Source organism: Pelodiscus sinensis, chromosome 5 (assembly GCF_052426305.1).
Source record: "Pelodiscus sinensis isolate ZL-2025 chromosome 5, ASM5242630v1, whole genome shotgun sequence".
Classification (NCBI taxonomy): Eukaryota; Metazoa; Chordata; order Testudines; family Trionychidae; genus Pelodiscus; species Pelodiscus sinensis.
The window spans coordinates 128,869,248-128,894,292 of NC_143056.1; the positions used below are offsets into that span (position 1 = coordinate 128,869,248).

Consider the following 25,045-nt stretch of genomic DNA (forward strand, 5'->3'; position numbering starts at 1 on the left):
TTATCCGAAATCGTTTATTGTCTCATCATGTGCCATAGAAAAAATAGTCGTTGCTCTTGGCCAGGAAAGTGGAGGATAGCAGCAGAGAGCGAGCGAACACCCTGGCCCCTGGGGCTCCCCCCACCCGCACCTCAGCGGGGAAAGGCCACGGCCGGGCCCTGTCACCGATTACAAAGGAATAGAGGCTGTCGACCAGGTACATGGTACAAAGGGCAGAGCGGAGGAAGCAGCCGGCTCGCGAGGGGCAGGGACAGAAGGACCCGGCAGCTCGGGGAGCGAGTGAGAGAGATCCAAAGTGCATAGATAGACCTCCCTTGCCCCCGCTCCCACCCCGACTGCCCTGCTGGGGGCTTCGGCTATGCACGGCCGGCAGGGGGCGGGTCACCACTCACTGCACCTTCCTCTCTCCCCCGCCCCCGACGAGCCTCTTTGGAGCATCAGCTGTCCCAGCCCCAGCAGCAAGAGAGAAATGCCTGGAAGAGATAAGACACAGCAGGCGTTAGACAGGGGGACTGTCTCCCTGAGGTGCCGCTGCGCCTCTCTGGAGGGAGCTTCGCTGCCCGCCGCTGTGTGTCATGTGCTCTACACCGCCGAGGGACATTCTCCCCCCACCCAGCCCAAGTGGTCCGCACCTGTTTCTGAAGCAAGAAGGTCTAAACTCAAAGGCAACCACGTAGTGCTAGCACCCCCACCCCCTCCCCCACCTTCCCAGCAGGATGTTTTCCTGGTTGGATCCATCCCTGGGCTGGGGGGGCAGAGGGATTCCCGGCCAAATCCATCCCCCTGCTGGGGAGGGATGGGGCTCCCGACCTTTCCCTCACAGGGGACAATTTCCAGGTGGATCTGTCCCCCGGCAGGAAGTCCCCCCCCCCCTTCCAGGTGAGTTTCCCTCCCAGACAGGCTCAGAGCCATGCCCCAGAGAACGGCTTGGTGCCATGCCCAGCAGCACCCACCAGGTGGCGCCAGGAACACAGAGTTGGCAGACAGGCTGGGGCCGACTGTAGGATGCCCCCAGCCTGCCCCCCTGCTCTGCCCAGGGACCCAAGGGGGAATCTCCCGTGGGTGGTCAGGGGGCCAAATCCCTCCAGCTGCCTGATTCCCACGGCCTGACAGCAGCCCACTTGCACACAGGCTGCGCGCGCACCGGCCCCTGTCTGGGGGGCTCAGGCCAGGCCTCCCTTCCCAGGGTCCCCCCTCCCCCCCGGTGCCAGAGGGAGGGGGCTGGTGCCGGCACTAGGCGCAGGAGCAGGCGGCCGGGCGCAGACACGGGCCTCACCTGAGCAGGGCCGTCAGGACTTCTTCTTTTTCAGCTTCAGCGCTTGCAGCCAGTGGGGCGAGGAGGCATCTGACCTAAGGGGCGAGGGGCAGCAGCCATGGTAGAGCTGACAGGGGAAGGGTGGGTCTTCCACACACACCCCCATCGCTCCCCCCCATCAACTCCCATCTACAGGATCTTCACACCCCCCGACACTCACACCCATCTACACACCCCAACATCCCCCCCATCTACACACACACCCCCCAATACCCCCCAACAACTCCCCCATCCACACACACAAACATGCAACCCCCCAGGCACCTCCACATCTATACAACCTCAACCCCAGGGTCTAAACCCCCCATCTACACACACACACACACACACACACACACTCCCATATCCACACAGTTCTGACCCCAGGGGCTACATCCCCATCTACACACATCCCACCGACTGTTCCCTGTAAGCTGAGAGTTTGGGCAGCCACCCAGCTGATCAGCAGAGCGCCCACTGCCGGCAGGCAGCCTGTGTTTGTGCTGGTGGTGCACGTCACACACCACATTTATTCCACACATGGATGGAAAAAAAATAAGAGGAACATTGACCCCCCACCGGCCCACATCTCCACCCACCCAGCCAGACACACACACACACACACACACAAAAAACACTCCCTACCAGACACACACTCCACACACTCACCCTGAGGATTTCTCTGGCTTGGGGGGCAGCGCCAGGGGTTTCCCCCCCAAGCCAGGGAGCTTGCAGGACTTCGAGCGATGGACATGGGGCTCCTTAGGCAGAGCTGTCTTGGCCTCTCCCGGCTGAGCCCCCTCCTCCACAGAACGGTTTCGGCCCCGCAGCTTGGCCTGGGGGGCGGGGGACGTGTCAGACACACAGAGGTTCTGGCTCGGTCTGTACGAATGGTACGTCCCCACTGACCTTCCCGTCAGGGCGGGTTCCCCACCGTGCCCCTGAGCCCTTCCATCTGATCTGGGACCTCCTCAGCCCCTCCTCGACCCACCCACCCCACCACATCCTGAACCCCACACAACCCTCCCCCACTCCCCAGCCTGCACCTCACCACTCAAAACCTCCAACCCCCCCTTGACCCCAGCCCTGCCTCCCCTCACCAAGCTCCCTCTCTCACTGATCATTTCCAACACCCCCGCCCTACTCAGCCCTCCCCACATCCCACAGGCACCAGCTACAGCCCTGGCAGCCCCCCCCCCCAATTGCCACCCTGCCCGGGAGCCTGGCAGGAGCTACCTTGAGAGCGGAGGGGCTCAGGCCTGGGAAAAGTGGCACCTTTATCCCCTTGGTCGCCGACGAGGACCGTGCCCGCCTGCTCTGGGGCTCCTCTGCCGCCTCCTCATCTGAGGACTCCCGGTGCACCGTCCTGGGCTCTGCCGGGGGGGGGAGACAGAGGGTCGGCGTCAGGCCACGCAGGGCTACACGCCAATGCCAGGCAACGTGTGCCAAGAACATGGGTGCCAGATAGGATCCCGGGCCCACACTCACAGGGAACATCCCCCTACCCACCCCACCCCCGTAATGTGGCATAACTGTGCCGGGCCACCCCAACATCACCCCCACGGCTGCACCGACGGCACGCCAGACAAGCACCACATGGAAATCCCAACATGCCACTGAACAGGAAGTCGGGGGGGCGCTGCAGCCTGGCCCGGGTCCTACCTGTGGAGTCCCGGAACATCCAGTCGGCCGCCTCCGCCTCAGACAGCCCCTGGGTGCCGGCGGGACGTGGGGCTGGCGCTCGGTGACCTCGCTTGCGGCCCAGGTTGGCTCTGTTCCGGTAGACGGCGCTGTCGAGAACTTCTGTGTCCTGCACGTGCCCCGGGAGACGGGGGAGGGTGGGAAGAGATACTGATCAGTGGCCAGATGTGAGGGGAGGGCTCGGGGGGACATCTCGCTGCCCCACCCACCTTACAGCCTGGGGCTCCTGCGATGGCCACCGATCCGGGAGAACCACGGATCCGCGCCAGGCCACGAGGGGAAAGCCCGTGGGGGGGAAGGGAGGCAGGCTGGCCCATCTGCCTCGTGGCTTCCGCAGGGGCCACCCCAGCATTGGAGGGAGCCAGCCCCAGAGGCGACCCACGGGGAGGTGAGGCTCCCTCAGGGCCCTGGGACACGAAAGCCTACGTGACTCGCCACGGCCAACGAAGGGTTAAGCCATCCAGCACCGGCCCCTTCCAGGCAGGATCCCAGGCGTCCCCCATCGGCTCCCACGCAGCATGGGGGGCCCCCGTGCAAGGGTCACCAGGGAAGGGGGGGAAGCTCCCCTCTGAAGGCAGCCCACCTTGCCCCACGTCCCAGCCGTGACCCGCACCAGGCTGGGGGGAGCAAAGGCTGCTGGGAAACCCGGCAGGCTCACCTCCAGGAAGGCGAACTCCTCGCCCGGCAGGGAGAGCTGGCTCCCGCGGCGCCCCGGCTGGCTCAGCCGCCTCGCTTCCCTCGGCGGCCAGCCCCCGTCCATGGCATCTGAGGGGCTGGGGGCACCGTCCCCGTCCGGCCGGGGCCCGTCGTCCTCCTCCCGCAGCGAGAGGGACGGGTGGGTGTCAGGGGCAGCCGGCAGCCCCCTCTCCGCGCTGGGGCTCTTGCGCTGGGTGGCCGCCTTGGCCAGCATCTCCTCCAGCAGGAGGCTCGGGCCAGAGTGCGCTGGGCTGACGGGGCCACTGCTGGGGGAAGGAAGGGTGAGAGCCGCCCGCCCTGGTCCATGGAGCCCCTCACCACCCCAGTCCTCTGCTCCCGGCCCCCTTCTGTACAGCCCCAGGCTCCCCCCTCTGTCCAACCCTCACTCCCCTCCCTGCCTCCTGTTCCCCCCACTCCATCCCCTCACTCCCCTCCCCTTGCCCCCTCACTCCCCCCTCTGCTCCCCCTCCCTCCGTGTCCCCCCATTGCTACCCCGCCTCCTTTGTTCCCCCCACCCCAACTCCCCTCCCTGCCTCCTCTTCTCCCCCCTCTTCCCCTGGTAGCGCTGTTCGCCAGGCCTGCAGCCCTCTCAGCTGGCCTTACGGGGCATAGGACAGACAGGGCCTCTTGCTCAGGAAAGGAGCGTTGTGTAGCCCCAACTCCAGCCACAGGGCCTAAACGCGCCTGCCAAGCAGATCAGAATCGTTACCCCCCTGGGGAAACTGAGGCACCGGGCAGAGAGGCGACTTGCCCGGAGACTAAGTGGCAGAGCTGGGGCTAGCCCCCAGACGTGTCCTGATCCCTGGTACCTACGTCACTGGGGAGGGCAGGCAGGTGCCCTGACCGGCAGCAGTGGGGGGAGGCCTTTGGAGAGCCACAAGAGGGGCGCACAGACAGGGAGCACAAGAGCCAGGCCCCAGTGCTCATGTTACAGGCGCCCCACTACAACCCCCTGCCTGGGAGCTGCGCAAAGCCAGCTTAGCCAGCAGCCAGAGCGCTGTGTTCCCAGCCCAGCCGACTGTTGGCTGGTTCCGACCTCCAACAACTGGACGGCCATGACCTCATCCACCACCAACAGCAGCCTGGGTCCTTAGGCCCCGGAGCTTCCCTGCAGAGCACCCAGACCAGAGCGCTGCTGTGAGTTTGGGCGGGGGAAGAGGGTCCCTTTCTGGGGATACTTGGGGAGCCAGGACTGCTCCAGAGGCACAGATGTCCAGAGCCACTTGGGAACCCCGCTCCTGGGTTGCCCCTCCCGGGCCGAGCGAAGCAGCTGGATCCCACAGAGGGACGCGCCGGGGACACGTGGTCTGAAGGAATCCAAAGAATTAAGCCAGCAAGCTGAGGGCGGCTGGCTGGGAACAGCTGCTACGTGGGAAGGGAGGGGATGCGGATGCAGAGGCAGCTTTAAGGGAAGCACCACAGCACGAGACGTCCAAAGCAGCACCGCTCCCGGGCCGAGAGATGGGCCAGGGGGCTGCCAACCCCCCGCCTGGCCTCAATGTGTCAACTTAGCTCTCCTGAGGGGGACCAGAGAGGGGGGGGCAGGGGGAAACATCAGGACAGATGTTGGGGGAGGGAATAGGCACTTACATTGGGGAACGTCCCCATCAAATGAGGACAACTGGCCACCCTTAGCTCTCCTCCCTCCGCCTGCCTGGATTCTCCTCTGGGACTTGGGCTCCGTCTACACCGCATGAGTATTTCGGAACCCAGTAAGACAAACTCCGAAATCGCTCATTTCAAAATAGCGTGTCCACACGACAGGGAAATTAGTCTGAGGCAGGCTCCCCCAATGCTACCCCAGTTTAGTGTCCCAGGAGGCCCTGGGAGCAATTACTTCGGATGGCCCGGGGGGAGGAGCTATTCCCAAATAGCAGCATGGAGCATCCACACTACAGCTATTCCAAAACGTCCCTATTTGGGAAGAGGCGTTCTCCCTCGCGGCATGAGGTCGACAAACGCCGACATAAGCTGCCCGTCATTTCGAAAGAACGGGCTTGCTGTGTAGACGCCCGCAGAGTTATTCCGAAATAACGCTGCTGTGTAGACGTACTCTCAATGATCAGCCATCAGATGGCACCCACTAGGGAAAAGCACAAAGTATAGACAGCTGTGTGTGTGTGTTGGGGGGGGGGGTGTTATTGGCAAGGGACCCCCTCACAATTCTGGGACTCGCCCCTTCCCTAGAGATTAAGGCCAGAAGCCACTAATGGATCATCTGCCTAACCCACCCAGTTCCCCAGGCCTGAGCTCAGAAGCTCCTGTTTGGCTCCCGCGTGTCTTCCAGGAAGATGGCCAGGCATCGTCGGAAGACATCTAGGGATGGGAAATCCACCACTGCCCAGCCCTCGCTCCTGATCTGAGTGTGTCATGTGACCAGGGCTCAGGTGACTAGGAGCCAGGCCTGCAGAGAGGACAGCTGGGAGGAGGAGGAGATCTGGGTGCGGGGAACGCAGAGGCCACACACCCCGCGGGGAGGCTGCCAAGGAAAGGCGGGAGCCAAGCTGGGAGGGGACGCATGTCCCAGACTGGAAGCGCCACAGGAACGGACGGCACAAGGCAGCACGTCCCCTGGGCCTGATGCACCACAGAGCTCACGCTGGATCAGGGCAGGGCAGGAGGAAAGAGACGGGTGGCAACATTTGCCAAGGAGCTGAAGCTGGGGGATGGGCAAGGCCCCCACCAAAGCCAGCGGCGGACGGGGCGCAACCGAGGCAAGGGACGTCGTAAGGCACAGCCCACCCATGCAGGCCAGTCTGGTCAGCTCTCGACGACTCCAGGCCCACTGGACGGGAGCTGGGCTTTGATCCAGGGGGGCCGAGGGAGGGAGGAGGGAAGTGTCCGGGCACTGGTCCTGCCCATGCTGTATGCTGAAGAATACAACCGCCCCAAGACAGACAAGCAGGCTGGGCAGAGCCTACAGCGCAGAACTAACAGGCTGTGGGGGAGCCACAGAATTTCTGGAGGAGCCACGAGCAGCTCGAGAAAGGGAAACAAGTTTCCATGACCATGGCGGCTTGTCTCGAAGACGAGGTGCAGAAGCAGGGGGGGGGGCCCGTAGGATGCTACGCAGTGGGCTGAAGGCAACTGAGCTGCCCTGATCAAGTGGGCATGAGGAGGTGCGTGACCATGCTGGGCAGTAGCCTCAGGGCTTCCCCAAGGAGAGGAGACGTTAAGAAGAGGAACTTACTGCTGCAGGATCTTTGAGAGCTCAGCAGCAAACAGACGTCGGGAGTGCTGATCCCCACAACAGGAGTACTTTGTCTAAACAGTCCCAGGCTGGGAGTGGGACAAGACCTTCCCTCCTTTCCCTCTGCCCCCCCCCCCCCCCGAAAACAGCTGCTGTTTGAGACCGGCCCCTCGCATAGGTAGGGCACCAAATGCTCTGATGAGCAGTGAAGGCCGAGATGCAGCCCCCTACACTTCCGCCCAACCCTCCCACCTCCAGCGCAGCCCTTACCTGTCTCCATGCAGCTCCAGGCCAGCCAGGGATGTGGCACCGGGTTGTTTCCCACATCCAATGCCGGCCTCACTGGCCCAGTCCATCTGCCCCACGGCCACCTCCCCAGGCTTCGCAGACCTCTCGGCCCCGGAGCTGAACTCGCGGCTCCAGTAAAACTGTCTCTCTCCGGCCTCCGTCATGCCCATGCGCCCCAAGCCGCTGGCGGTGGCCGAGTCTCCCGTGCCGTCACCGGCCCCGTCTGACTGCCCCACGCCAGGTTCCCGGGGTGGATCGGCGCCCCCCGCCCCCAGGCCACTGGAGGGACCCGTGCTGCTCATGCTGCATGTGTATGTCCAGTCCATCCATCCCCCGCTGACAGATGGCTCCGTGACACCGAGACCTTGACCTCCAGCCCAGTCGGGCTGCCCCACGCCGGCCTCTCTGAGCTCCTCCAGGCCCACCCCTTGGGAATGGCCAGCCCGCTCGGGCAGGGTCTCGCTGGCAGCGACGGGCTCCAAAGCGGCCAAGCCAAAGCCACCTGCCCGCTGCGTCCCGATGACGCCAAACTGGCTTTCGTGCTCAGCCCCTCCGACCCCGAACTCACGGGTGCAATCCCGCCTGGCAAAAGAGAACTTGCTCTCTTGCAGGCCGCTGCCGCTCCACCTGGGCTTCCGGGCCTTGGGGGCTCGGATCAAGCTGCCGGCGTCTTCGACCCCAGGGCCAAAGGTAGAGTCTCGGTCTGTAAGGCGACTGCCATGGTCCCCAAGCCAAGCTGGCTTGTCAGGGCTCAATGCGCCGTCCTGTCCAGCACCATCACCAATTCCGAACTCGCGGGTCCAGAGTTGCTGGCCAGTGCCAAAGTCCTTGTCCTGCTGGGCGGTATCCCCAACACCGTACCCACGGGTCCACTCCCTACCCTGCTCGTGGGACTTGGCACTGCACTCCCGGGTCCAGTCTGGCTTCTCAGGACTACACTCCTTCCCCGGACCATCAGCAGGACTGAACCCATACTCACGGGTCCAGTCTGGCTCGTTGGTGCCAAACTCTCTATCCTGCCGGACGGTATCACCACTGTACACACGGGGCCAGTCTGGCTTGCCAGAGCCGAATTCTCTATCCTGCCGGGCAGTATCATCGACACCAGGATCACGGGTCCAGTCTGGCTTGCTGGTGCCAAACTCTCTATCCTGCCGGACGGTATCACCGACACCGGGATCACGGGTCCAGTCTGGCTTGCTGGTGCCAAACTCTCTATCCTGCCGGGCGGTATCACCGATATCACCGACACCAGGATCATGGGTCCAGTCTGACTTGCTGGTGCCAAACTCTCTATCCTGCCGGACGGTATCACCGACATCGGGATCATGGGTCCAGTCTGGCTTGCTGGTGCCAAACTCTCTATCCTGCCGGGCGGTATCACCGATATCACCGACACCAGGATCATGGGTCCAGTCTGGCTTGCTGGTGCCAAACTCTCTATCCTGCCGGACAGTATCACCGACACCAGGATCACGGGTCCAGTCTGGCTTGCTGGTGCCAAACTCTCTATCCTGCCGGACGGTATCACCGACACCAGGATCATGGGTCCAGTCTGGCTTGCTGGTGCCAAACTCTCTATCCTGCCGGACGGTATCACCGACACCGGGATCACGGGTCCAGTCTGGCTTGCTGGTGCCAAACTCTCTATCCTGCCGGGCGGTATCACCGATATCACCGACACCAGGATCATGGGTCCAGTCTAGCTTGCTGGTGCCAAACTCTCTATCCTGCCGGACGGTATCACCGACACCGGGATCACGGGTCCAGTCTGGCTTGCTGGTGCCAAACTCTCTATCCTGCCGGACGGTATCACCGACACCGGGATCACGGGTCCAGTCTGGCTTGCTGGTGCCAAACTCTCTATCCTGCCGGGCGGTATCACCGATATCACCGACACCCGGATCATGGGTCCAGTCTGGCTTGCTGGTGCCAAACTCTCTATCCTGCCGGACAGTATCACCGACACCGGGATCATGGGTCCAGTCTGGCTTGCTGGTGCCAAACTCTCTATCCTGCCGGGCGGTATCACCGATATCACCGACACCGGGATCATGGGTCCAGTCTGGCTTGCTGGTGCCAAACTCTCTATCCTGCCGGGCGGTATCACCAATGTCACCGACACCGGGATCATGGGTCCAGTCTGGCTTGCTGGTGCCAAACTCTCTATCCTGCCGGGCGGTATCACCACCGTACATGTGGGGCCACTCTCTAGCCTGTCGGGTGGTATCACCCACACACAGCTCGCGGGCCCAGCCTGACTGGCAAGTACCCGACTCTCTATCCTTTTGGTTGGTATCACCACCGTACATGTGGGGCCAGTCTGGCTTGCCGGAGCTGAACTCTTCATCTTGCCGGGCGCTATCACCAACACTGGACTCATGGGACCAGTCTGGCTTGCCAGAGCCGACCTCTCTATCCTGCCGGGCGGTATCACCAGCACCAGGCTCATGGGTCCAGGATGACTTGCTGGTGCCAAACTCTCCATCTTGTTGGTCGGTATCCCCACCGTACATGTGGGGCCACTCTCTATCCTGCTGGGCGGTATCACCAACAACAGGCTCATGGGTCCAGTCTGGCTGGCCAGCCTTGAATCTCTTGTCCTGCTGGGTGCTCTCCCCAGTGCCGTAGGAGTTGCTCCAGTCCAGTTTCCTGGTACTGAATTCCCCATCCGGGCTGTTGGCACCGCCCACGTTGTATTGGCCGCTCCAGTCTGGCTTGCCGGGGCTGAAGTCTCCCTCCTGCCGGCAGCTCTCCTCCATGCTGTAGGCATCAGGCCAGTTTCCATGCGCCGCGCTGGACTCCTGCAGCCGCTCCGGCTCTTTGTACGCATCGCCCCAGTCCCGCGTGCCCGTGCCGAACTCCCGATCCTGCTCAGTCTCGCTGGCCCAGTCCGTCTTCCCCGTGTTGTGCTCGCTGGCCCAACCAAGCTCACCGGCTCGGTGGGTCCCTCTGATGCCAAACTCACTGCACAGATCTTTCCGCGACCAGCCAAGCAGGCCCTGGGAGAAAGAGGGTGAACAGGGTTAAAAGAGGCCAGAATGGGGGGGAACAGGAGTGGATCAGCCCCTCCACCCCAAACGGGCCTGGCTATGCGAAGCAGGCAGGGTCCCAGGGATCTGTCTCTAGGAGACATCACCCCCAGCTGCAGCATTGGAGTCCTGGATTATCCTTCACTCCTGAGCAAGACAGGAGACTCGCTCACCCTTCGGTGGTCTCCAATTCACGAGCCCCTTTGATCCTGCCCCAAAGCCCTTTGCGCTCCGCACCAGGGGGAGCGAGAGCTCCCTGCGTGATCCCAGCTCATCTGAACCCCCACCTGGCCCAGCCCAGCGGGGCAGCCCAAGTCCCCCCACCCAGGCATGGCCAGAAGCACTGTCTGTACTCACAGCCGGCCTGGGGACACTGCATTCACTCGTGTACCGAGCACGCCCGGCCTCATCCCGCAGCGCCAAGTTAGCCAAGAGTCGCTCCAGGACAGACGCCCCGCCAGCCTCTCTAGCCATGGCTGTGGCAGGCGCCCCACGCATCCCAAGAGGGGCCGGGAGAGGCCAGTGCTAAGGCTGCCTTCAGCAGCTCACCCTGCCCCGGCTCGCCCCGGCACGCTCCGCTCTGCCTCCGCCCAACCCGTCCGACTGCTAATCACACGCCGCTGGCGGCCACGGCCCGGCCCCGCCAAGCTGAGCCCGCTTGCTCAGCACGGCACACCCACCCCTCACCCCGGCGAGGAGTTAACCCCTTCCACTGCCTCAGACTGGGATGGGCCCAGAGGGCCCCCTACTGGGCCTGGGGAGACACCCCCCACACACCCTCTCAGGAGACAGCCCCGCATCCTCCAGATCCAGCAGGAGGCGCCCTACCCAAAGTAACACCTCCTCCCTCCCTCCCAATCCCCCCCTGTGGACAGTGCCCCCTGCTGGGGCTGGGGAGACATCCTCCCCACACACCTGGAAGATGCCCCCCATATTCCCAGATCCAGCAGGGGGCGCTCTACCCAGAGTGCGGCACTCCCCTCCCTCACACTCACTCAGGAGAGCGCGCCCCCTACTGGCCCTGTGGGAGACACACAGGAGACAAAGTCCTTCCTCCCACTCCCCCCCTGGCACCAAGAGATCTCCCCAGGGCCCCTCTCCCCACACCCGGCCACCCTTCCTTTACCTCTGGCCCTGCAGGCTCCCCAGGCTCAGGGATGTTCTGCCTCTTGGTCTCATCAGCGCAGGGCGGTGGCGATGCCAGCAGCTGGTCCAGCCAACGCGAATGGGGATGCAGCTCAGAACCCGGCTCGCCCGGCCGCAGCCCCTCCTGGCTTCCCCCCGCCAGTGCCAGGCCCCCCGCCGAACCCTCCTCCTGGCAGGCGCGGGCACCGGCCGGCCTGGGCACATCAGCCAACAGGATAGGGGCCACTTGCTCCAGGCCTGGCTCCAGCTCTGGGTCCGTCAGCTGTAGGGGGGCACCCAGCAGTGGCCTGCCCTGCTCCTCCCAGAGAGCCTCTGCCTCGCCCACCGCTGCAGGGCCCTTCAGCTCAGTCACGGCCAGCTCCCTTTGGGCATCAGGGCCCCCAGGGCAAGTGGCTTCCAGGCTCCCTCGTCTCCCTGCCTCCACGGGGCTGCCTGCCTTGTCACACGGGGCCTCGGTGGCACCCCCTGGGGGGGCAGAACTCCCGGCTGCCTCGGTGTCCTGCCCATCCAGGGCTACCTTGGGAAGCTCGGGCCTCAGCCCCTCAGAGTCGCTCCCCTCGTCAGGCCATTTGGGGCTGGGGGCCAGGCCCTCCCCATCCAACTCGCCCGGGTCAGAGAGGCCAGAATCGTCGGCCTCTCTGATGGGGGATCTGGGAGGTTCCCACTCTGCTGCCCGGGGCGGGAACGCCCATTCGAACGACTGCGACAGGCTCCAGTTGGACTCGCTTTGCAGAGGCTGCCCGCAGTGGGGGGGGCCTCCCCTGGGCAGGGCAGCCAGGGAGCCTCCAAGAACCCCCATTCCTTGCCCCTCGCCTGGCAGCTGCACCACGCCATCTGAGGCACGCCGGAGCCCCAGCTGCGGGGGCTGGAAGCCCTTGTCCATTGGCATGGGCCCGGAGTCACTGGGGGGCAAAGGGGAGCCCTGCTCAGGAGATGAGGGGCCATCAGGGGACCTCGGGGTCTCAGCAGGCCCATCAGAAGACCCAAGAGATTGAGAGACACCGATGGAGAGTTTAGGAGACAGACTAGGGGTGTCTGGAGATAGAATAGGAGATTTGGGGGCCCCTGGGGAGTGAGTGCTTGTGGGGGACAGGTCAGCAAGTGGTCCTGGGGCCAAAGGCCGTCCTACAGGGGGGCTGCCGGTGAGCTCTGTGGGGGCATCAGGGGGGCCTGGTTCCAAGGGCTGGCCTGCAAGAGAGCTGGGGGAGAGCTCTGTGGGGGCAGCAGGGGAGCCTGGTGCCAGGCCCACAGGAAGGCCAGAGGGAGGTGGGGACTGCCCAGGAGTTTCGGGAGACCCCGGGGAGTGGGCAATGCGGAGGCAGGGTTCCGCTGGAGCGTAGGGGGCGCCAGGGGCCGGAACCAGGCTGACGGAGTCCTCAGCCAGAGCCTCGGGAGTGTCAGGGGAGCTAGCCCTGACCCAAAGGGGGAGCTCAGTGTGAGCAGGGTGGGAGCACGGGGCGGGGAGCTCAGGAGGCAAAGCAGGGGACCCGGGCGCTGAGGCAGGATGCTCGGCAGGGAGATAAGGGGCCCCTGGGGCCGGAGCAAGGCCAGCAGAGGATCTGGGGGAGCCAGGGGCCACCCCGAGGGGGAGCTCAGCCGGAGCTGCGGGAACGGGGCAAGGCCGGGCTGAGAAGAACTGTGAGAAGAATGAAAATCAGAGTCATTAGCCATGCACCCCCCCGAACCGACCAGGCTTCCCCCCCATCCCCATCTCCCAGCTGGCCCCCCAACCCCAGCACCGGGAGCTTCCCCCCCAGGGCTGCCCTCCAATTCCCAGACGGACCCAGAGTTTCTCCCCTCCAAATGGCCCCTTCTCAGCCCCTAAGCTCCAGCTCCCAGGGCTGGCCCCATGTGATGGCCCCCAGCCCTGGGCACTTTCCCCCTCCCTGACAGTCTCTGACCTCCTCCACCCCCTGGCTCCCAGATCTCCCCCGCCCTGTTCCTTGCCCTCCCCCACCCTTCCTGCTGAGGCGCCCCCTCCAGCTCCACAGCCTCCCACCTCGCTTAGCCTCAGCTGCCGCCTCCCAAGATCTAGGACTCCCTCCCATGGCAGGGAGATAAAGGCAGAGAGGAGGAGGAGGGAAAAGGAAGCAGAGCAATCAGGCCCTAGGGCTGCAGAATGGCATTCGGGGCTGTGCAGACCCCCAGCCCCACGGCAGGGAAGGCCCAATAGCCCCGCCTCCACCAGGGAGAAGGGTGAGTTCCCTGCTCTGCCCCCGCCAGGGGGAGGGAGTTAATGGTTAACCTCTTCCGGGCTCCCGCCCAGGAGCCCAGGAAAAGCAGCTGGGGGGGGGGGGGGGGCGTGCCTGCCCTGCCCTCTCTGCCTAGGGGTTTGGCTGAGGGCCCAATGGGACCGGGAACCGCCCGCCTGCCGCATACCTGCCAGGTCAGCGAGCCCAACGCGGTGAGTCAGGGCTGCTCCCACCTGGGCATGGGGAGCAAGCGCCGGGCTCCCAGGGCCAGGGAGCCAGGGCAGCCGCCCCCACCCCCTTCGAGAGACCCTGATTCAATTGGCCAGCCTGCTCTCCCAGGTCCACCCCACTCCCCAGGGCTGGGCAAGATAACACAGCACTGGCCTAGGAGCCTGTGGGCAGAGGAACCGTGTCCTGGGTCAGGGGAGCCACACTGTGCCCCTGGGCAAGGGAGGAGGGGGACAGCTACGCGTGCCCAGAAGGGGCGGGGCCTTGGGTGGAAGGGGCGGGGCCAGGCAGCCAACCTTCAGCACTACCCAGAGCACTCCACGCTGCCCCCTCCCTCCCAGCCCTCAGCGCTGCCCGGAGTGCGCCGTGGGGGCTCTGGTGACAATTTAAAGGGTCTGGGGCTCTGGTAGCTGCTGCCACTGCTAGGCCCTTTAGAATTGCTGGGCCCTGGGGCAGTGGCCCTCTTTGTTCCATGTTCCCCCCTCCCCACCGGCAGGCCTATCTTGGGGTCCTGATGGCTCCCGTCCCCTGCAAAGGACCCAGGGACTCATGGCACCCTGCAGGCCACCTGGGTTCCCACGGCCTCACTTCCTGGAAGAGCTGCAGACGCTGGCGCCCAGGGGCTGGCAGAGAATGGAGCGGAGACACGCACCCCAGAGAGAGGGAGCCCAGGAGGAGACAGGAGAGCCCGGAAGGAGCGCACGGAGCAGCGCAGCCGCCGCGCTGCAGAGGGCGAGCCGAGAACTCACGCCAGGGGGAGACGGCGGCCTCCTGCGTCCAGACTGGTCCCCATCACAGCTGGCACCGGCCGGGGAGGAGCCGCTGAGGGAGAGAGAAATCGCGGCGGGTTAGTATCCAGCACATCATTTGGGGCTCACCTAGGCTCAATTAAACCAAGCACGGAGTCCTGCCACGTGGGCCCTTAGGGGCTTTTTTCGGTTTAGCTCAACTGCATTCCTAATTGGCTGAAAATAAACCACGGGCTAGTGTATGTGTTGCAGTTATCCATCCCCCATTCCTTCTGTGAATCGTGCCATCTTTGTGGCATCATCCTGCGGCAAGGAGTTCCACAGGCAAACTCTACGTTACATGTTAAGGGCTTGTCTATATGCAGAGCTGCATCCATCTGACTTCAGGGGCGATTTTATAGAAGTGCCAAAGAGCTGTCTGGAGACTTCTAGGATTCTTCTCTCCATCCAGGAAGCACCAGGTAATAAACTCTTTTCTGGCTTCCTCTCCACTCCCAGGGGAAGACTTGGCACCGGATCCTACCACTTTGCCAGATTCTCACCCACAATGCAGTGCAACACACCCTGTCCACTCCCCCCAAACATGGAACAGACAAGGCCATAACCTACACTGCCCTGCAAGCCCCACTACTGCATATCTGCCCCTCACCTCTCCCTGGAGGCTGAGCCAGGGTGTGTCTGTGCTTCTCTGTCTGGGGGTTCTGGCAGGCATTGTCCACTGGGGTACGGGCTTCCATCCCTCTTCTTCCCGCCGGCGACCGGCTCATCCCTGCAGGGCGCTCCGCTCTCCTGAGCTTCGGGGAGCCCCAATTCCCGGGGGGCCTCGAAGCCGAGGGTGACGGTGCCACCGTCCCCTCCCTCGGCGCTAGGTTGCCTCCGGAAGGCGACAAAGCCTTTGGGCCCAAAGCAGGAGCCAGCATCAGAGCTGAAGGTTGAGCGCAGCCCCTCTTTGCGGGGGCGCTCCATCTTCGCCAGGATCTCTTCCACTGTGGTGCCAGGGAAGCGCTCCGGCTTGGCCGCCACCGGCACCGGCTTCACCTTGAAGGGAGCAGCACCCTTGAGGGCTCCCGATGGCCCCCCAGCAGGGGGCGTCACAGGAGCCGGAGAGCCGTCTTCCTTGCCACTAGGCGGGGTTTTGGCTTCAGGGGGGGAGAGCCCCTTCCCATTGGAAGTCTCCGCTGGGGGGCTCTTGAGGCTAAAGGACAGGCGTTTATGGGTGGTGTTGCTGCCACTGTACGGCTTGGGACCCGCCAGCAGGTTGATCTTCTCGGCAGAGGGGAAATCAAGGCGGGGGGCCCGCGACCCAGGGGACGGTGGCGGGGCGCAGGGCTTGGCTGGTATAGTCGGTTTGGGCAGTGTGCGAGGTTTGGGCCTGACTGGCGGCTTCAGGACAGCATCACCTGGGCGGGGGGAGAAAGAGACCCTCTCAGAGCCCACCCACATGGCAGAAAAGCACCAACAGCACCCTGCCCCCCCCAGCTGGGACTGTCCTGGCCAGCCCCCCAGGAGGGACAGCCTGTCGGCCCAGGCCCCCCACCCCTCAGACACTGGGGATGGCTCGCCAGAGCCTGCACTGACAGATGCTGTCCTGCGGGGAGCTGTGATGGTGCTGCCAGCTGAGACCTTCAAATTCGTCTCACAGATGGATCACTGAAAAGCAGCTGGGCGTGTGGCCCATCTCCCACCCCCGGAGCCACCCTGGAGAAGGGTCAGAGCTGACACCCCCTAAAAGGGAAAAGTGCCATTCCCTGCCCCCTACAGCCAGCCTGCCCCTTGCTCTGGGGCAGGATTGGAGCTGGAGCCCCCCCGGGGGGGGGAAGGTCCCGCTCCCCACTCCCAGGCATGATGCCGCCTGTACCTCAGCACCCCTCACTCAAGTGAACTGTGCCCCAGCTCTGCTAGCCACATCCCAGCCCCTCTCTACTTTTCCCCGCCCCACAGCACATACCTGTCTCAGGGCTGCCCACCAGCTGCCCAGCTCCGGTCCCCATGCCACCGTTGGCAGTAGGGCAGAGAGGCGGAGGGCACAGGGGGTGTGGCTGGGAGGCCATGGTGGCACCTGGGCTGAGGCTCGATGAATTCGGTGCACACGTCAGCCCCTAGGAGAGGAGCAGGAGAGAAAATTGAGACTAAGTGGGAAAGTAGCTGCCAAATTCTGCCCTCCCGTCCCACCCCCAGCCCCAGCTCCCATCCAGGGCCCAGTTTCCCAGCATGCCCCTCAGCACCATCCCCCTCCCTGCTGCCCCTGTGAAGGCCCCACATGGCCCCACCACCCACCATCCCCCTCTGGTCACATGGTGCTTTTGTCTCCCAAGGATGCCCCCCATCACAGGCCTCCCATCTCACTGCACCCCAATCTCCACCACTCTGTACCCCCATGTACAGCTGGCAACCAACGTGCCCCGCCCCCACACACAGTGCCAGACCCCTCGGTCCCCACCTCTTCTTCCACACATGGTGCCAATCTCCCATGTCCCCCAGTGCGACCTCTACCTCCCCTCAGCACCCCACCCCATGCGCAGCAACAACTCTCCGCCCCTACCCCACACATGGGGCCGACCCCCTGCCCCTCCCTACACAGCGCCAAACCCCACCCCCACACACAGCGCCGGGACTCTACCTCCCCTCAACCTCCTCCCATGCCCGGTCCCCACTCCCTAGCCCTACCCCCTCCCCACACACGCAGGCTGCCAACCTCCTGCCCCTCCCTACACAAAGCCAGGCCCTGCCGCCTCTCAGCCCCTCATACGCAGCGCTAAATCCTCGCCCTGCACTCGGCACGGTGGCGCCGGACTCCTGCGTCTCCCCTACACAACCCGACTCCCCCCCCCCCCCCGGCCCCACACGCGCTGCCACCTCCCCCCTCACAGTGCCCCCCCCCCCCCCCGCCCCGCGTGGCTCAGCACCAGCTGGTCTCGCCGGGGGGGAGCCCGGCTCACCTCGCCCGCAGCTGCCGCATCGCGCCGCGCAGGCCGGGTGGAGCCGTGACTCAGGCTGCGGGGACGGGAAAAACCAGCTCGCTGCGAGGGCCTGACTCCCGGCCCGGTCCCCCGCCCGCCCCGCGGCCCCGCCCCGGTCACCGCCCCCCGGGCCGCCTCCCCTTCCCCGCCCCGGTCACCGCCCCCCGGGCCGCCTCCCCTCCCCCCCCGGGCCCGCGGCCCCGCCCCGGTCACCGCCCCCCGGGCCGCCTCCCCTTCCCCCCCCCCGCCCGCGGCCCCGCCCCGGTCACCGCCCCCCGGGCCGCCTCCCCCCCCCCCCCCGCCCGCGGGCCGGCCCCGCCCCGCCCCGGTCACCGCCCCCCGGGCCGCCTCCCCTCCCCCCCCGGGCCCGCGGCCCCGCCCCGGTCACCGCCCCCCGGGCCTTCTCCCCTTCCCCCCCCTCTCCCGGGCCCGCCGCCCCGCCCCGGTCACCGCCCCCCGGGCCGCCTCCCCTCCCCCTCCCGGGGCCGCGGCCCCGCCCCGGTCACCGCCCCCCCCACGGGCCCGCGGCCCCGCCCCGGTCACCGCCCCTCCCTTCCCCCCCCCCGGGCCCACGGCCCCGCCCCCTCTCCCCCCCCCCGGGCCCACGGCCCAGCCCCGGTCACCGCCCCCAGCCCCGCCCCCTCGCGTCACCCCGAGCCCACAGCCCGGCCCCGCCCCCAGTTAGCCTCCCGTCCCCACAACTCCCCCCCAGCCTTCGCCCGCCCCCGTCACCACTCCCCCAGCCCCGCCCGGACCCGCCCCTCCCCACTCTACAACCCTCCCCCCCGCACAGCTCCGCCTGGCTCCCGCGTCCCCCCTCCACAACTCCGCCCCCCCGTCACCACTCCCCTGCCCCTCCCACCTCTCCTCTGCCCCGCCTCCGAACCCACCCCACTCCCTGCCCCTCCCCCAGCCCCGCCTGCCTGCCTCCGCTCCGCCTAACCCACCCCGTCGCACTTCTCTGCCCCACTGCTGGCTCGTCCCCCCAGCCCCACCTCCCTTCCCACTCCTCCTGCCCCACTCCTGTCTTCTTCCGCAGCCCTACCTCGCCTCCTCACCCACCCGGCCCCATTCCTTCCCCTTTCCGCTAGCCCCATCTCCTCCCCCCCATTTATTCCCTGTTCCTACCCCCCCAACACATACACACACACCCTCCCATTCCAGCGCAGTGGGAACTGATCCCCACCCTTCCCCTGGGAGCAGGCGTCACAGCTGCCCCAGCCAAGCTGGGTGGGGCAGGCACATCTGGAAGCCATTGCGTCCCCCCTCCCCCCCACCACCACCACTTTCCCAGCCTCCTGGCGCGGGGATGGAATCCGAGGCAGCCCAGCTGGGCTGCGGCTGGCAGCTCCTGCCTGATCCGCCAGAGCCAAGCTAGGGTGGGGGGCTCTGTACCACTCCCCTGTTAGATTCCGGGCCAGGCAGGAATGGGGGGGTTGGGAGGGTGCAGGGGCAGGACTGCTTGGGGTAGGACGGAGTTGGCAGGGACATTGGAGCAGAACAATCATCAGGAAGTTGTTTGCCCCCTGCCAATACCCCCACGTCACACCCACCCCACAACATTCACCCACTGCCTCCCCCCACGATACTGCACCCCCTTGCTCACATCCCACCTTCCCTTGTGCCAGTACCCCCACTCTGCCTCCCCCCAGCCCAACACCCCTTGTTCCCCATCCACACCGCACCCCCCTCCCCACACTGCCAGTACCCCCCACTGCACCACACCATGCCCCCACCCCACACACTGCCTCCCTTCCACTGTGCCAGTACCCTCCCCCACACACTGCACTGCACCCCCTCCCCACACCGTGCTGCCACCCATTTCCATACCCCCTTCCTCTTGCTCATGCCCACTCGGCTTGTGTCCCCCCAACTCACTCCTGCCACTTCCCATACACAGCAGCCTCCCGGACACGGCACGTGCTCCTCTCCCCCGTTCCAGGCCCTGGCGTCACCAGGCCTTCCGGCTGAGGGAGAATTCCTGGTGCTATCGCCACTGGCCAGCAGACAGCGCCCATCCCCTACTCCCTGACCTGGTGAGCTCTGCTCTGGGACTTCACACCGTGCCCTCCCTTGGGTGGGGAACGGATCCTCGCTATCCCACGGCAAGCCAGCGCGCACAGAGCCAGGATTTGCACCGCTCCAGCCTGTTGAGGGGCAAGTGGTTCAGTGGGCAGGCAGTGGGGGAGGCAAGGAGAGGCATGGAGGGGCACTCCCCCACTGATCTACACCCCCACAAGTGCCCCACTCCTGAGGAACCCTGCACTCCCAAAATGCCGTTCCCCTAACACCATCACAAGCAACCGCACAGATCAGGCCAGGTCCCCAGGGGCTCTGCGGAAAGAACGGAGCCATTACACAGCCATTCAATTACAGCCCAGGAGGTCCCCAGGCGAGGAATCAAGTGGAAGAGGGATTTAAGAGCGGTTCAGGCCCCAGGGAGCTTCTTCCAGACCAGCCTGGGAAGAAAAAGATTCTCGGGGGGTACCAGAGGAAAAGGTTTCAGGGAGGAAGAAGAGCCAGCAACAGGATTCATGGGGCTAGAGTCAGAGGCAACCCAGGAGCTGCAGGGCAGAAGGGACAGGGAGGGGGGCAGAGTGAAGGTGTAACATCCACAGGTGAACCTGCACCTCTACCACTTGAGGTAAAAGTCAGCTGAGGCTGGAGCTCAAACTCTTTCTCTAAGTGGTCTAAGGATCACTTCATGGGGCAGCGAACCCCAGTAAGAGTGTGGGTTACAAAAGCACCTGGCTTTGGCAAATAAAATCTTGGGGGTACATGAGCCCTCGTACCCCCTACATCACCTTTTCACAGAGTCATAGGACTTAGAAGGGTCTACAGCGGTGTTCCCTATATAAGCCATGTGCTTGTGTGGCCACTCAAGACAGCGTCCCAACCGATTAGCCAAGTGCCCACAGCTAGGCGTTGTGTTTCTATTGGTGGTGCACATTCACACATGCCTCTGTGCACAGAAAATTATTCTGCACATGAAAGGAAAAGATTAGAGGGAACATTGGTCTAGGGTGATCCTCTGTAAGAGGGGCCATAGGACGAGGCTGAGAATAGGACCAACCACATAGATCGTGTCTACAGCCGATCACGGTCCCAAAGGAGAAGTCCAAGAATAGGGAGCCATGGTTGGGGTTCTGCGTAGGTGCCAGAAGGTGAATGGCAGCTTCTGGCCATGCTGGGACATGGAGAAGGGAACAATCATCAAGGCAAGAGGCGATCTTGGGGGAGGAGCCTCAGTAGAGGTGGAGCTCACAGACAACATAACAAGCAAAGGAGACTGAGGCCCTGTCCACACTACAGGCGTCACAGCGAAGATGCCGTAGCTTTGTTGCTGTAGCATACACACGGGCTACAGCGACTGATGGGGAGGTTCCATATTTGTGGCCACAGCACCGTGGCCGAGGGAAGCATTTGCCTGCCCACCTAGCCATGACTACACTGGGACTATTCACACCGACGAGTGCAGAAAGTGTGCCGGAGTAAGGCTAGGTCTGCACGACACACTGACTTCAGAACAGCTACGTCAGTTAGGGGTGTGAACCCCCCACTGAGCGGGACATAATTACACCAACCTAGCCCTCCGGGTAGAGTGCACGGAAGGAGAGCTGCTCGGATCCACATCGCTCCCAACCTCCCTCCCGTTGGCCTAGAGCATCTGCACTGCAGCACAGCACAGAGGTTTTAAGTGGAGTCCAGGCTGGGAGATGGAGGGCAGCTCAGGCACGAGGAGGCCTAAGTTGCAAGCAGCAAGCAAGCTGAAGCAGAGGAGGGAATACCCAAGAGTTGCCAGGCCTCTGAGGCAGGACTTCCACCTCATGTTCAAGCCAAGAGCTGTCTTAGGACAGACAGAGGGAGGGAGCAGGGAGGAGTCTAAAGGGACATGCAGCTAGTCATGGTCACAGCTAAAGGTGGCACGTAGGAGACCAAGGGCTTATCTATACCACAGAATTCAGTCAACTTCAATTAGGTTGACCTACAACCTCCACAGCGATTGAATCAGCTGTTGGTGTCTATGCTACCTTCCTTACTGGTGGTGCGCATCTCCCCTAGGAGCTCTTGCAGGGCACCTTGTGAACTAATACCAGCCGTGAAACTGACAAGAATGTTAGTTTCACTGCTGGTTGAACCCCTACTGAGAAAATGAGCCACCAGCTCAGAGCTAGGGCCTTTTCCCCCCCGACCCTCTTCCCTGCAGGTGTTCCTATCCCCCTCCCTGCTGCCAGCACCTCCCCCCACAGCTGTTACACTCTGCAAAATTTGTGATTTCTTCCTGCTTCTCCCCATGCCTCCAAACCCCCAAGCCTCCTTCCCCACCACCTGCAGCCTGGTCAGCATCCACCCTGCAGAGCTCCATCACCCCTACACCCCCTGTTCTTACCCTTCACCCTGCCCGTGGGACCCCCAAACACTTTTTTTTTTTAATTTGGGTAGGGGAGGAGGCTCCAGCTGTCAGCTCCAGGCAATAGAAGTAATGCAGCATACTAACTACATCGACCTAAGCGCTAGGCCTCTTGTAAAGGTGGAGATATTAGGTCGGTGTAGCGGAGACTTTGTCAGTGGGAACCCTGACACTGACAGAATGTGATCAACTCTGTGGAGCAGACCAGGCCCAAGCCTGGGGAAGGCAAAGGGAAAAGTGCAAGAGGGCCCCATTCGGCTCAAGGGAACAGTGCAGTGTAATGGACAGGGCAAGGCCCTTGCTTGCAGGGACTCTGGCACCTGCAAATCTAGGGAGCAGCCCAGCTAAGCGCGCACTCACCTGGAGCTAGAATCCAGGAGAGTGAAAGGCAAAGTTGAGCCTTCGCCTTCCTCCTCCAGCAGGAAGGAGAATCTGATTAGCTACTTTGGGGAGCCATAGCCAGGGGATAACCAAGCCAGGGTGAGGAAAGGGGAGAGAGGGGGAGCAGGAGAGGAGAAGGGATGGAGGTGCAGATGGTGGGTGGTCAGGAAAGAGGGCACAGGGGTCGATAGGGCATCAAGCGGAGGGCCGGGTGGCTGAGGGTGGCACAGTGACAAGACTGGCCGCTCCCAGGGACACAGCCTCACACAGCTCTTCGGAGGCGATTCTAGGAGCTGGTCCAGGGCCCGGCTTTGGCAAGGGCCCAAGGGAAGGGTCAGCGAGGGGAGGGATCAGTGTGAATCCTCCAGGGCAGGCAGAGGCCCTGGCCACAGCCCGGAGCAGCCCCTGGGTGCGGCTGGTGACAAGGGACTCTAGTATGGGGCACCCCCAAGACACCACACTGCGGCCAGCAGGGGGACCCCATAGGCTGCCCCTCGCCCACCCTTTTCCCTCCCTGCTGCCAGCGCCTCCCCCGCAGCTCCCCCGCCCCACAGCTGTTATCACAAACTTTGCTGAGCGTTCCTTTCTGCGACTCCCCACGTCTCCAAACCCCCCAGCCCCCTTCTCCCCCCACCTGCAGCCCGGCCAGCATCCGCCCCGCAGAGCCGCATCGCCCCTGCACCCCAACCCCCCCGTTCTTCCCCGTCACCCCGCCCGCGGGACCCCCAAACAGCCCGCACACGCCTCCGCAGCCCCGGGCACGCTCAGCACCCACCCCCCAAGGCAGAAGCCCCGCGCCCCGCACACGCCCCCTCCCCGGGTCCCGGCGGCTCCTCACCGGGCTCCGCGCCGCGCGGCACCGCCCCGACCCCCCCCCCCCCCCCCCCCCCGCGCATATTCATGAGAAGCAAAACAAGGGCGGGGCGGTCCTCCGCCCTCTGCTGCATATTCATGAGTTATGCAAATCACCCGCGCTGGACACCGCCCGTTCCCACGTGTCACCCTGCTGAAGCCATCGACCCATGGGGCAGGATGTGCCGTGGAGGGAGGGGTTAGAGAGGCCCCGCTCCTGCCCCCCACCCCCCAGCTGTGACTGGAATACCCGCCCCTCGATCATACAGCCTGCCCTTTTCATTCCTCCTCCCCCTCCCGCCCGAACCGGCCTCTGCTTGCCAGGGCCCCGAGGTGGGGAGGGGGCGCCTGGCCCCAGGCTCACATGTGGGGCGTCTGTGTTCAACCGAGCTGGTAACATGCCAGGCACCTCCATGCCTGCCTGCCTGCCCCCCCCCCCCCCGTGCCCAGGCTGGGAGGGGTAACTCCAGAGTCAGTAGCCCCCCTGGGAATTAAAATCACTGCAGCCCTCATTGAGCAGCTCCAGCGACATCTTCATTATTCACCCAGCCTTGTCCCCTGTGCCCCTAAAACTCTCCAGTGCAGCCTGGCTGTAAGAGGGGCATGCTTTTAATGCTGGAGGGGCAGGTCCAGAGGCAGGAATCTCCAAACCCCTTGCAGGCAGCCCACTTTGTAAGTCTGTTCCCTAATTAACCTCTCCTGCAATCACCAGGGCCATAGCTGGGACAGAGGATGTCTGTCCATATCTGCTAAACCCCTTTTCTGTTTCACCCATATTCAGGCATGTCCAGAGACTCAGGCACTAGTAGGCTATTGGTCACACACATTCCTACTTTCCTCTCACTCAGTGTGAGTAAATAGATAAAGATTTAAACTATTGGTTCTCGGGACCTCACACAGAGGCCTTAGAACTGGGAAAGCCATTTTCCAAGCCTGCGTACTTAACTAGGGAGATTACAGGCTTTGCCGGCAGCAAGGGTAAAGAGGGGAGTGGAGGTGTGTACACACACGCACACAGCTTGTCCAAACAACAAGCAGGACCTGACTGAAAGGTTGCAGGTTCTGCAAAACAACAGTTTAAAACGTAAACCCTATTCGACTAATTCATGTCCTGGGGGGATCTCCAACCATCTAAGGTTTTGTTGCAACCAGCAAATTATTTTTATTCAAATCTGCTGGTTTTCAGTTGCACTGCATAGAGAATCCCTATAGGCCATAGATAAAAAGTCTCTCTGGGGGCACCTGTAGGTTAGTCTGTAATTTTAAAAACCTCAGAGAGGAACAAAAACATATTTGTAGTACTATGAGCTTTCATCTCATCTGAAGGGGGTTGTGCTCACAAAAGCTCATGATACTAGCTATATATTTGCTAGCCTCTTAGGTGCCACAGGACTACTTGGCTATGTCTAGACTGGCGGGTTCTTGCACAAGAACATCTTGCACAGGAGTTCCTGCACAAGAACACGTCCACGTGTTTTTGCGCAAGAGCATCCATGGCAGTGTGGATGCTGTCTTGCGCAAGAAAGCTCTGATGGCCATTTTAGGGCTTTCTTGCGCAAGAAACCCCTGCCGCACACCCACACTGCCCTTTTGCGCAAGAGCTCTTGCACAAGAGGGCTTACACTTATTCGAAAAAGCGTAGCTCTTGTGCAAGAAGCCCTCTCTTCCCACGCTTCACTGTAAAACTTCTTGCGCAAGAGCAGGCGGGCCAGGTGGACGCACTGCAGGTTCTTGCACAAGAACCCGCCAGTGTAGACATAGCCCAGCTGTTTAAAAGTTTTCACAGGCCATAGACTTTAGTATGAATCAGGGCATTTAAGTGTTTCATACTCAGTAGTATGCAGTGTTGATTTTAAAGCCAACTCTTTTCCATACATAATAAACTTAAACAACAAATAGCACGGCAGCACTTTAAAGACTAACAA

At 63.3% G+C, this 25,045-nt stretch overlaps 1 protein-coding gene across 5 annotated transcripts; it reads right to left on the reverse strand.

Moving 5' to 3' along the window:
- On the reverse strand, window positions 1-23,148 carry CNOT12 (CCR4-NOT transcription complex subunit 12). Of its 5 annotated transcripts, none has more exons than XM_075928581.2 (12): window positions 23,107-23,148; window positions 16,465-16,615; window positions 15,166-15,916; window positions 14,517-14,589; window positions 11,328-12,983; window positions 7,152-10,171; window positions 3,654-3,957; window positions 2,957-3,104; window positions 2,531-2,667; window positions 1,964-2,130; window positions 1,277-1,350; window positions 1-473 (listed from the first exon to the last, which is right to left on the reverse strand). In XM_075928581.2, exons 2-11 carry the CDS (start codon window positions 16,565-16,567, stop codon window positions 1,290-1,292), a joined length of 6,420 nt encoding a protein of 2,139 aa, XP_075784696.2. In that variant the 5' UTR covers window positions 16,568-16,615; window positions 23,107-23,148; the 3' UTR covers window positions 1-473; window positions 1,277-1,289. The 5 variants fall into 5 exon arrangements, with proteins under 5 accessions (XP_075784696.2, XP_089634897.1, XP_075784699.2 ...); XM_089778771.1 differs by lacking the exon at window positions 23,107-23,148 and adding an exon at window positions 19,510-19,602; XM_075928584.2 differs by lacking the exon at window positions 23,107-23,148 and adding an exon at window positions 17,456-17,669.
- Window positions 23,149-25,045: the final 1,897 nt, after the last annotated feature.